We start from the raw sequence: 12,772 nt of genomic DNA, 5'->3' as shown, positions 1-12,772 counted from the left end.
ACCATCTGGTCTCAAAGTTTTTCCCTCTGAGGGAATGGCTGAAGAGAGGTAGCCCAGCACAACCCTGCTGAGAGAACTCTGTAACCATAGTGATACCTAAGGACTTGCTGAGAGCGAGCGAGCTTTGCAACCGTTAGATCCAGAGCTCCCGAGATTGCCTTGCAAGTCGTCTTGGGCATGCTTCAGAAAAAGGTGACGATTCTGGTAGAAGGTGGCTTTTAGGAATAAAACAGATGGCTCTTCTTCTTTCAAGTTTTTCTCCTCACCCCAAAGTCTCATGAGAACATCAGTGCATAAGCGCTACCATCTCTTTCTATCACTACCCTCCTGAAGGAGGAAGGTGAAGGTTTCATGACTCTAAGTGCTCAAGAAGAAATACCGTCAGGAAAGCTTGGTACTAACATGAAAGTTATTAAAATTAGGACTCCCAAGAAAATTTCGATAAGCTTTCAGTCTCTGAGGAAAATCATCGAAGTGATTTTCAAATGAGATGAGTAACCACCACCTACAGGTGAGTTTTGCTATCTATCCATTTACCATCTTCTTTATGCTTTCTCACCCCTCTTAACATCCAGAGAAATTTAAAGTGAAAATAAGTTAAGAGAATCCTGAACCTGATAGAGGTAGATATCTCACAATTTTATATTTCAAATGGATCAAACCACTCTAGTTGAGATTTTATTTTTTTATAATTAAAATAATTCAAAGGGCATGCATAAGGAAAGTATTTCTCAGCCTTTTAAAATCCATTATCTTTTGATAAACAAAACTTTCATACCCATTCTGTAATTTGTATCATGAAAAATTTACTGCATTTTCCAAATATGTTTTTTTAACATATAGTCAGTCTTGTTAAGAATCATGCATAGGGCTTCCCTGGCGGCGCAGCGGTTGAGAGTCCGCCTGCCGATGCAGGGGACACGGGTTCATGCCCCGGTCTGGGAAGATACCACATGCCGCGGAGCGGCTGGGCCCGTGAGCCATGGCTGCTGAGCCTGCACGCCTGGAGTCTGTGCTCCGCAGTGGGAGAGGCTACAATAGTGATAGGCCCGCGTACCGCAAAAAAAAAAAGAATCAGGCATAGATGATAATCTCTCAAAACGATAAAACAAGCTGGCCCTTGAGCAGCTAAAGAGTTTAGTGTTGTTTGAGAGCAGCAGATGTCAGCTTTTCAAGGACCCTACCTAATCCAGTTCCCAGGTTAGGAGGTCAGGAAGAAAAATAATGGCTTCTTTCAAACACATATGCAAAGCCTTTCCCAACAAACAGTTGAGTCCTAAATGCAGTCTGTGCAACAGCACATACTTTTGGCTATGTTCACACAGTAAACCATAGCAACACACTGGCTCTGATGGCTACCTGCGGAAGACAGACAGACTGACCCAGTGTTTACTTAGTATAGCCACTGGTGGCTCCTTCGGTCAGCAGGACTTTAGAGGTGCTTACCGTGTGCCCACAGTCCAGGAAGGACATGCCCAGTGCAATCAAACATTGCCAACCCTGAAAGAGAAAATACAGTCATCATTCACTGACCTCTTACCCATGACTGCCCACATTGCACTGCTCAGATACAAACCTCTTTTGCCATACTATTTTCAATACTGAGCTCCCTCTGTTCCTACTGCTTTGTGTTTGGTTTGTTTCTTTTAGCTGACTGGGAGAGTTCCCTGAAGACCACTTTTCTTCAGTCCTACCCCATTCCTCACGATAGGGGGAATGACTGATTGGCTAATACAACTGTTATAGTCTCCTGAGCTGCTCTGTAAGTATACGTTTTAGAGCTAAACAGTAGTAATTCACTCTAGAATCAGCCCTAAGCCTTAAAAATGGGTCTTCAGGGACTTCCCTGGTGGCACAGTGCTTGAGAATCCGCCTGCAAATGCAGGGGATACGGATTCGATCCCTGGTCCGGGAAGATCCCACATGTCGTGGAGCAACTAAGCCCATGCACCACAACTACTGAGTCTGCGCTCTAGAGCCCAGGAGCCACAACTACTGAGCCCTCATGCCATAGCTACTGAAGCCTGCACGCCTAGAGCCCATGCTCCACAACAAGAGAAGCCACCACAATGAGAAGCCCGCGCACCACAACGGAGAGTAGCCACCGCTCACCACAACTAGAGAAAGCCTGCGCATAGCAACAAAGACCCAATGCAGCCATAAACAAACAAACAAATAAATAAATTTATTTTTAAAAATGGGTCTTCAACAATCTCAGTAGTCGCAGGCTGACTGAGAACTCGGCACCTTCACAACCAATTTGCACGAAGGAAGGATTCCCTTAAGTTCTATAGCAAATTTTTAAAACAGTTTCTGTCAAGGACATGCTCAGTTACTTGGGTTTCCTTGGAATAAGTCCCTGTATTATGGTCAGCATAATCTTAGTGTGTCCATGGTTTACTGGGGAGGAAAAAAGAAGGGATATATCCATCCAGGGCATAATTTTTCAATATTCACTAAAATGATTTTCTCAATCAAGTACATAACCTGTAGCAGACATTGGCATGGGGACTAGGTAAGTGTTATAAAGATGAGCAGTGAGTTTCCACCCTCCATCCCTGCCATTCTCTGTAGCAGACATGGTATGAAGTCTGCTGTCCCTAATCCTCAACTCCTGTTTTTCAGAGAAACCTGTGTAGAATAGGGAGGTGGATTTGTTGTTGCTATAGCTGCTTTTCATTAATATAAGTAATGTTACAGAAGATGTGGAAAATAGAGAAAAGAATATATCCATAATCCCACCAGCCTAAGACAACAACTATTACGATTTTTACATAATTTACTCTGGACTTTTGAAAATTTTTTTGATTATCTAGGTGTACACAATTTTGCATTCCTTTTCTATGTAGCTATATTTTATAACCATCATTTTAAAATAACTCTAGAATAACTCAATGAGAGAATATCACTGTTTAATTATGTCCTTATTGGATAGCTATTAAGTAGTAGAGCTGGGCAGGGCTGTGAACCCACATGTGCTGCTCTCCAAAGATTTGAAATCACACTCCACAGCTCCCTTCTCCAATCCCATCTCGTACCACTCTCTACTTTCTACACTGCTGATCTCCTTTTAGTTCTTCAAACATACTACACTCTCTTGTTAGGAATTATTAAGAATGGAAACCAGACAGAAGTGACAGAAATAGAAAAATGATAGCTCTTAGGAATCAAGGTAGATTTTATGGTTAAAAATATTGTTTAGACTGAATCAGGAAGAAATAGAAAATATGAACAGACCAATCACAAGCACTGACATTGAAACTGTGATTAAAAATCTTCCAACAAACAAAAGCCCAGGACCAGATGGCTTCACAGGTGAATTCTATCAAACGTTTAGAGAAGAGCTAACACCTATCCTTCTCGAACTCTTCCAAAATACAGCAGAGGGAGGAACACTCCCAAATTCCTTCTACGAGGCCACCATCACCTTGATACCAAAACCAGACAAGGATGTCACAAAGAAAGAAAACTATAGGCCAATATCACTGATGAACATAGATGCAAAAATCCTCAACAAAATACTAGCAAACAGAATCCAACAGCACATTAAAAGGATCATAGACCATGATCAAGTGGGGTTTATTCCAGGAATGCAAGGATTCTTCAATATACGCAAATCTATCAATGTGATAAACCATATTAACAAATTGAAGGAGAAAAACCATATGATCATCTCAATAGATGCAGAAAAAGCTTTCGACAAAATTCAACACCCATTTATGATAAAAACCCTCCAGAAAGTAGGCACAGAGGGAACTTTCCTCAACATAATAAAGGCCATATATGACAAGCCCACAGGAAACATCATCCTCAATGGTGAAAAACTGAAAGCATTTCTACTAAGATCAGGAACAAGACAAGGTTGCCCACTCTCACCACTCTTATTCAACATACTTTTGGAAGTTTTAGCCACAGCAATCAGAGAAAAAAAGAAATAAAAGGAATCCAAATCGGAAAAGAAGAAGTAAAGCTGTCACTGTTTGCAGATGACATGATACTATACATAGAGAATCCTAAAGATGCTACCAGGAAACTACTAGAGCTAATCAATGAATTTGGTAAAGTAGCAGGATACAAAATTAATGCACAGAAATCTCTGGCATTCCTATATACTAATGATGAAAAATCTGAAAGTAAAATCAAGAAAACACTCCCATTTACCATTGCAACAAAAAGAATAAAATATCTAGGAATAAACCTACCTAAGGAGACGAAAGACCTGTATGCAGAAAATTATAAGACACTGATGAAAGAAATTAAAGATGATACAAATAGATGGAGAGATATACCATGTTCTTGGATGGGAAGAATCAACATTGTGAAAATGACTCTACTACCCAAAGCAATCTACAGATTCAATGCAATCCCTATCAAACTACCACTGGCATTTTTCACAGAACTAGAACAAAAAATTTCACAATTTGCATGGAAACACAAAAGACCCCGAATAGCCAAAGCAATCTTGAGAACGAAAAAAGGAGCTGGAGGAATCAGGCTCCCTGACTTCAGACTATACTACAAAGCTACAGTAATCAAGACAGTATGGTACTGGCACAAAAACAGAAAGATAGATCAATGGAACAGGATAGAAAGCCCAGAGATAAACCCACGCACATATGGACACCTTATCTTTGATAAAGGAGGCAGGAATGTACAGTGGAGAAAGGACAGCCTCTTCAATAAATGGTGCTGGGAAAACTGGACAGGTACATGTAAAAGTATGAGATTAGATCACTCCCTAACACCATACACAAAAATAAGCTCAAAATGGATTAAAGACCTAAATGTAAGGCCAGAAACTATCAAACTCTTAGAGGAAAACAAAGGAAGAACACTCTATGACATAAATCACAGCAAGATCCTTTCTGACCCACCTCCTAGAGTAATGGAAATAAAAACAAAAATAAACAAATGGGACCTAATGAAACTCCAAAGCTTTTGCACAGCAAAGGAAACCATAATCAAGACCAAAAGACAACCCTCAGAATGGGAGAAAATATTTGCAAATGAAGCAACTGACAAAGGATTAATCTCCAAAATTTACAAGCAGCTCATGCAGCTCAATAACAAAAAAACAAACAACCCAATCCAAAAATGGGCAGAAGACCTAAATAGACATTTCTCCAAAGAAGATATACAGAATGCCAACAAACACATGAAAGAATGCTCAACATCATTAATCATTAGAGAAATGCAAATCAAAACTACAATGAGAAAAAAAAAAAAAAAAAAAAAAAACTACAATGAGATATCATCTCACACCAGTCAGAATGGCCATCATCAAAAAATCTAGAAACAATAAATGCTGGAGAGGGTGTGGAGAAAAGGGAACACTCCTGCACTGCTGGTGGGAATGTGAATTGGTTCAGCCACTATGGAGAACAGTATGGAGGTTCCTTAAAAAACTACAAATAGAATTACCATATGACCCAGCAATCCCACTACTGGCCATATACCCTGAGAAAACCATAATTCAAAAAGAGTCATGTACCAAAATGTTCATTGCAGCTCTATTTACAATAGCCCGGAGATGGAAACAACCTAAGCGTCCATCATCGGATGAATGGATAAAGAAGATGTGGCACATATACACAATGGAATATTACTCAGCCTTAAAAAGAAATGAAATTGAGCTATTTGTAATGAGATGGATAGACCTAGAGTCTGTCATACAGAGTGAAGTAAGTCAGAAAGAAGAAGACAAATACCGTATGCTAACACATATATATGGAATTTAAGGGAAAAAAAAATGTCATGAAGAACCTAGGGGTAAGACAGGAATAAAGATGCAGACCTACTGGAGAACGGACTTGAGGATATGGGGAGGGGGAAGGGTGAGCTTTGACAGGGCGAGAGAGAGTCATGGACATATACACACTCACAAACGTAGTAAGGTAGATAGCTAGTGGGAAGCAGCCGCAAGGCACAGGGATATCAGCTCGGTGCTTTGTGACCACCTAGAGGGGTGGGATAGGGAGGGTGGGAGGGAGGGAGACGCAAGAGCGAAGAGATATGGGAACATATGTGTATGTATAACTGATTCACTTTGTTATGAAGCAGAGACTAACACACCACTGTAAAGCAATTATACCCCAATAAAGATGTTTAAAAAAAAAAAAAATTGTTTAATCACCGCTGGTTTAACGACTTTCAGGTCCTTTCATTTCTGAGTGCTAGCCACACCTCGGCCACCCTGATACCTATATGCCCCTGCCCCCTCCCAAATGGACTTACCAAGTAAAACACAAAGCTCAGATAAGCTATGCTGACCACAGCAGCCACCACATACAATGCCACATGCCCTAGTTCCTGGACATAAACCACGACAAAGTACATGTTGATGGAACAGACAATAAGGACCAAGATACCGCCTGCGATCCTCCAGCCTCTGTAAAAAGAAACAGCACAATTATTGGTGGAATAGCCCAACCTGTCCACAAACATAAAAAGACACTGTGTCTTTTGGGGTACACAGGACAGGAGTTAAGAGGCATTTCAAAATGAACTGAAAAGTGGTTCTTATGTCCCAGATTAGGTTAAATGAGCCTAATCTGTTACATAATGATAGTTACATAATGATAGGGAGAAAGAGGGGGAGAAAACACTATCAGGGCTTCCCTGGTGGCGCAGTGGTTGAGAGTCCGCCTGCCGATGGAGGAGACACGGGTTCGTGCCCCGGTCCAGGGGGATCCCACGTGCTACGGAGCGGCTGGGCCTGTGAGCCATGGCCACTGAGCCTGCGCATCTGGAGCCTGTGCTCCGCAATGGGAGAGGCCACAACAGTGAGAGCCCCGCGTACCAAAAAAAAAAAAACACTATCAAATAATCCCTATTATTGAAGTCCCTGAAAATGCAAAAAGTCATGAGTCCCTAGAGATGTAACAAGTCATTTCAAATAAACCATGTCCTTTAAAGATGTATATAAAAGGTATTAGCTTATGCCCTTCTCATCAAGATCATTTAACATGGAATTAAGGTGCTTTAAACTTAAGTGGCTGAAGCTAAAGAGTTAAAGCCCTAAAAGCTGAAAAATTTCCCCCAGAAATGAAAACTGTGCTTGCCCTCCTTTGTTACATTCACAGTCTCCATTTTCTAAGTCAAAGACCGAGGGGGCAGCTTTAGCAATCACCTCTCAAAGCATATAGTTCCCCTATGACTTATTTTCTGACTGGCCTGTTTGATGAAGATACCCTTCCTATCCATATATATTTGGGGAACTAAAAGAAGTACACTCACATTCCATTGGCAAATTCACTCATTACCGGCCGCAAGCTCGTAAACGTGAGGATGGGTATGAGAGCAAAGGGAAGCTGGAAAAGAAAAAACTAAGATCAGATAGGGCCACTGGGGGTCCTTGTATCACCCCAGAGAGTAGCACTGTTAGCAAAAGGGAAACACAGACCCTGTCTCATCTACTCCATGAGAAATTATTCCCATCATTCCAACACGCTAGAGCATTATGTGGAAATCTGTAGAGGTGTCATTAACCTAGCATCAATTATGATCATAGTGTCTTATACATAGTGTCAGATACAAAATTTGTATCTGCCTTGTCTTCTTAATCTCCACAAAATCTAGCAGTGTCCTATACGTTATTTAATGTTTGTTTGGATTAACGAACAATAGTTTTGTGTTCTATGTGTGATTATAGCTTATAACTCCCATTCAAAAAAAAAAAAAACCAAGCTAAAAAACCCAGCCCTTTCTAAAAGCCTTTCAGTTGCCAGGGATTTCATATGCATTTGCTATAGACCAAGACTGTGCCTCTTTCTTCCTCTGAGTTTTCCCCAGCACGCAGCACTAGGCTTGGTAACTACGGGCAATACGAAATGCTGCCTGACTCAATGGGATGTGAGCTTCCCCAGCTCCCTCCTCACTTGTAAGCTCTGAAGAACATTCAGGAAGTCATTCATCCCTGTCAGATGCTCTACATCTTGGAAGACGGCAACAAGCAGAGTGGGGATGATGGCAATGGAGCGGGTCAGAATCACTCGGGCAAAGCGTGACCACTTTAGGTTCAGGAATCCCTAGAAGGAAACACAGAAGCAGGATGAATGTCTGGAATAGGACACAGGAAAAGGTCTGGGGAGGTTCAGGAAGACCTCAGATACATGGGATTAAGAAGTAACAAAAGGGCAATGTCCTCTTCCTCTAGTCTATCCCAGTCCAAACAGCAGGTACCTCCATGACAAACTGGCCAGAGTAGGTTCCTGTCATGGTGGAGCTCTGTCCTGCAGCCAGGATCCCCACTGCCCAGATGTAGAGTGCAGCAGGCCCGAAGTAACACCCCAGCACAACACCCTGGGAGAGGCAAGGGAGAAAGATATGTTTGTGTCAAAGACCACCTGAGACAACACTCCAAACAGCACTCCTCTGCGACATTTCTCCCTCTTCCTGGCTACGCACCTACCTATACCAAGTGCTGTGCTGGGCACTGTAACAGAAGCTAGACGTAGGTCCTGACCTCATTCTAGAGGCTTTCAACTTAAATTCTGCTGGAGGGACCTTTATTTCTCCTCAGCCTAGTCCCTTCTCTTCTCTAGGCTCCTAAAGCCTTTATCCTCAACCTATATCTTAACTATTAAAAAAAAAAAGTCCACAACACTTCCCAAATTGAATTCCTTAACACCCTATTCTGCAAGATGGTAACAGGAATGAAGAGAGAGCTCAAATAAATTTTGCAAATGCTACATACTATATATTCTACTCTTGGAGGTTCACAATGTAACCAGCATAAAAGGGATAGAGAGGTCCCAGTAAAGACCACCACTTTACTTGGAACACTTTCTTTTCTTCTTTTGGCCGCCCCATGCGGCTTACGGGATCTTAGTTCCCTGAACAGGGATTGAAGCCAGGCCCTCGGCAGTGAGAGCACGGAGTCCTGACCACTGGACCACCAGGACCACCAGGGAATTCCCAGGAACACTTTCTTTAGTCACCCCAATTAACGTCCTATAGAACAATATACTATGAACACAAGTTTGGGATTTGCTGATACAATTCATCTTTTCAGCTGATCTTCTATTCCCTTCCACGTAACCCAAAAGGCTTGTCCGGCATCTGGACCTCTGAAAAAAACACACTCCGGAGAAGATATGCTGAGCTCTGAAGTGAACCCACAGAAAAGACCAGATATTATGCTAAGAATATTGATTCAGGAGCGAAGATCAGAAATCTGAATAGGCTTACCCCTTTGTAGATGTCCACAGCCAGTGTTGAGTTATCGTCAGGAAAAAGGTGAGTGTGGGGGCTGCTGATATTTCTACAGACTTCAACCTGGAACCAAAGCAGTTGAGGAACAACTTTTACTTCTGAGGCCAGCACCCAGACAAGAAGCCCTCTCCTACAGATTATACACAGGTCACCCAAGAGATGGATGCTGGAGGCAAGACACTGGACACAGGTTGTGATAAGGGCAGAGACGGGCTGCAGTGTCACTTGAGATCTTCCTCCGTAATCTTTCTACACCCCCGTGCCATCAAAAACATTTACTGAGTTAGAGTGTGCATGGTAATACACGAATGCTGGGTCATTTTAAATGATGACAGGAGGCGAGGGCCCTTAAGGGGGCTTCAGATATGATAGGACACCCACTTAGTCAAAGCAGAGCCAGGAGTCAGAGGTCCTATAGATAAGAAAGTAGTGATCAAAACTAGATAGGCAATCAGGAATCAAGATGACAGAGAATTCAAAAGGACAAGACAGTCTATGTAGCCACAGTTTCTGTCTGTTGGCTCCGCCCAACCTGTCACCATCAAATGGCAGAACTGGCAAGTGGCTAGTAGTTGGGTAGCAGGAAACAAAAGGGGATGACAAAGAGTCAAACAGGCGTGAAGCCACTAATAATAGCATGAGGCAATCTTTGTCTGAGGCAAGCTCCCTTCCCTGTCAAAAGCTTGGAAAGATGGGTCTAGGCTTGGTCACAGCCCCCAAACTGTAACCCACGACTAGTGCAGTGATTTAGGGAGCAGCATTGAGGCTTGAGATCTATTTCCCCTGAGCTCTAAGTCACTGTCACCTTTTCCTACCCCAATCCAGCCTCCTCTTTACCCTCACATTCACTACCACCCAGGACCCTGGCTTACTCACCACCTGCTCGTTGGTTTTCTCAAAAAATGCTTCAGCAAAGACTGAGACGACAAAGACATTGATGATAAAGGAAACAAAAAGAGCAATGCAGGATTCAATGAAAAAGTACTTATTGGCTTCCCGAACTTCCTCCTTATTGGCTCGGTCTACCTGTCTGGACTAGAGAGATAACAGCAACGGTCATTTTTTTGACTAGTTGGAACAAGTTTCCTTGTAATATTTCATGAGTTTGGAGTCAGATGAAAGACCTAGAGGGCAAACAACTAACCACATGAAATGTGAGACTCCGCCTACATCCTGGTTCACTAAGAACTCCATGACCCTTTGATGATACCACACATCCCCAAACGGGAAAGTGACCGAGTGACTGCTGAGCTCTCAGTTACTGTGGCTGCAAGAACCACTGACCTGGGCTTCCCTGGTGGCACAGTGGTTGAGAGCCCACCTGCCGATGCAGGCGACACAGGTTCGTGCCCCAGTCCAGGAAGATCCCACATGCCGCGGAGCGGCTGGGCCCGTGAGCCACGGCCGCTGAGCCTGCGCGTCCGGAGCCTGTGCTCCGCAACGGGAGAGGCCACAACGGTGAGAGGCCCGCGTACCGCAAAAAAACAAAAAAACACTGACCTACAAAAACAACCTGATTTCAGACCTAAGGGGTAGATAACCTTAATTACAAAGGTCTCTGAAATCTCCCAGCAAACTATTGTGTTGGACTGACTGGTAAAAGCCAGGTTGGGCTCTTTCCTCCTGACCTCCACGAGGCCACTCAGGCTTTTGAGATTTAAAGACAAGAGACACGGTGCACCTTCAGACCTTTTAAGAAGGACTTTAGTCCCTTCTTTATGGGGTCAGTTATCTCTGGTCACCTTGGTGATTAAAACAGAGTCCAAGTGTGTGGAGTCCAACTATGGAAAAACATCTTGCTCCTTCAGGGCTCTAACAGTTGTAAACTAAGTGTGTGTCCCTTGCAACCAAAGGAAAAGATCCCATGAACTACACAGGCCACTGAGATATGGGTTTTGCTTACCTTGACTAAAGCAGAATGCAGGTACATGTTGTGTGGCATGATAACAGCACCCACGATGCCCACAGCCTGCTCGATCTGTGGGGTATGACAGCCTGAGCAGGATGGCAGGAACATGCCTTTGAGGACCTGGGTCTGGCTGGGTTTCACTGTAACATACTACATACCAACCAAACAGCTATTAGCCTTTACTGGAATATGAGACCAGGGGAGTAACACAGTGCTAGGGAACACTCTGCAACCTTTACTCCTTAAACCCCTTCATCAACAGCTACATAGGAAATGAGGAATACAGAACCATCCAAAAAAACCAAGCAGTACAAGGTCAGAGAATTTAGGACTGGGGTATCCAGATATTTCACATCATATTTTAGATAAACAAAATAGATGTGTAGAGAATGTAATTAATACTCTAAAGAAATAAAATGGCTACTAAGGGCCTTATTGATATTAGCTTCACAGTAACTCCTGTGAGACACACCCAAGAATCGAGTCAATTCTTGATTACCCACACTAATCATGCTCCTGTGTTCACCTATGTATGTAAAAATCACTTATGTTTGCCACTAGCGTCTGCTGAGACTCATTCAGAGACACTTCTCATACACACTTTTTCCTGGTTTGGCATTTCTCTTGGAAGCCTCAGACCAAGCTGTATCATCTACTCAGAGTAGATCCATTTTTAAAAGTTTGCTAAGCCACGAACTTCCCTGGTGGCACAGTGGTTAAGAATCCGCCTGCCAATGCAGGGGACACGGGTTTGAGCACTGGTCCAGGAAGATCCCACATGCCGTGGAGCAAATAAGCCTATGCGCCACAACTACTGAGCCCGCATGCCACGACTACTGAAGCCCATGTGCCTAGAGCCCGTGCTCCGCAACAAGAGAAGCCACCACAGTAAGAAGCCCGCGCACCGCAATGAAGAGTAGCCCCTGCTCGCCGCAACTAGAGAGAGTCCATGTGCAGCAACGAAGATCCAACACAGCCATAAATAAATTAATTTAAAAAAGAAAAGTTTAGCTAGGTCAATAAGCAGAAATCAGTTTATAACAATTGGATATAGAAAGGTGCTATTACTGTAGGTGCATATAACAGTAGGGTTAGGGTTAACCCAATGGAGTATCTGGGTTGGGGGACAAACCGGGAAACATGCACTATATCCCCTATAGTTCATTAACTGCTGCATTACAGAGAAAGTCCAAGCTGCAGTTATCATCAACCAGGATGAACAAAAACAGAATCCCTCTAAGGTAACAGCCAAGAATAACCCTGCAATCCCTTCCTTAACCCTCTCCAAGGCTGTTCTGCTGTTGGGATGGCCAACTTGCAACCAGGGAGTCTAGTCTGGAAAGTCCTGGAAATTCTAATCATTTTTGACCTAGGAGTCCCTGCAGGCCTTCCTGGACACTAGTCTTTGCTACCTCTTATTCCTTCCAAATTTGCTCAGGACTGAATTTGGCTTTTTGTTAACAAATACTGTCTTTTATAATAAAAGGAAAAAAAATTGTTTTAAAAAGCTAATGAACAGCCTGTAACACTTGCCTCGTATCCAAATGTGAGGGCCATAATAGTGATGAGAAAACCAAAAAATGCTTCTAGCTTCCGCAAGCCTAAGGGAGAAAATGCAGCAGTGAGCTCACAGAAGGCAGACTCCCCCAT

General features: G+C 43.0%; 1 protein-coding gene across 2 annotated transcripts in view; it reads right to left on the bottom strand.

Moving 5' to 3' along the window:
* SLC11A2 (solute carrier family 11 member 2) overlaps window positions 1–12,772 on the bottom strand; it is a 36,903-nt gene that overhangs the window by 6,896 nt on the left and 17,235 nt on the right. For both annotated transcript variants that reach the window (XM_032646213.1, XM_032646212.1), the window contains 9 exons: window positions 12,656–12,723; window positions 11,117–11,272; window positions 10,090–10,248; window positions 9,190–9,276; window positions 8,182–8,301; window positions 7,878–8,027; window positions 7,237–7,310; window positions 6,235–6,388; window positions 1,447–1,500 (listed from right to left, as the gene is read on the bottom strand). In XM_032646213.1, the coding sequence (XP_032502104.1) occupies window positions 1,447–1,500; window positions 6,235–6,388; window positions 7,237–7,310; window positions 7,878–8,027; window positions 8,182–8,301; window positions 9,190–9,276; window positions 10,090–10,248; window positions 11,117–11,272; window positions 12,656–12,723 (1,022 nt within the window). The remainder of the gene's footprint in view (window positions 1–1,446; window positions 1,501–6,234; window positions 6,389–7,236; window positions 7,311–7,877; window positions 8,028–8,181; window positions 8,302–9,189; window positions 9,277–10,089; window positions 10,249–11,116; window positions 11,273–12,655; window positions 12,724–12,772) is intronic.

Source organism: Phocoena sinus, chromosome 10, assembly GCF_008692025.1.
Source record: "Phocoena sinus isolate mPhoSin1 chromosome 10, mPhoSin1.pri, whole genome shotgun sequence".
NCBI classification, from domain to species: domain Eukaryota; kingdom Metazoa; phylum Chordata; class Mammalia; order Artiodactyla; family Phocoenidae; genus Phocoena; species Phocoena sinus.
The sequence above is the reverse complement of the archived record's forward strand: the minus strand, read 5'-3'. Positions and strand labels throughout refer to the sequence as shown.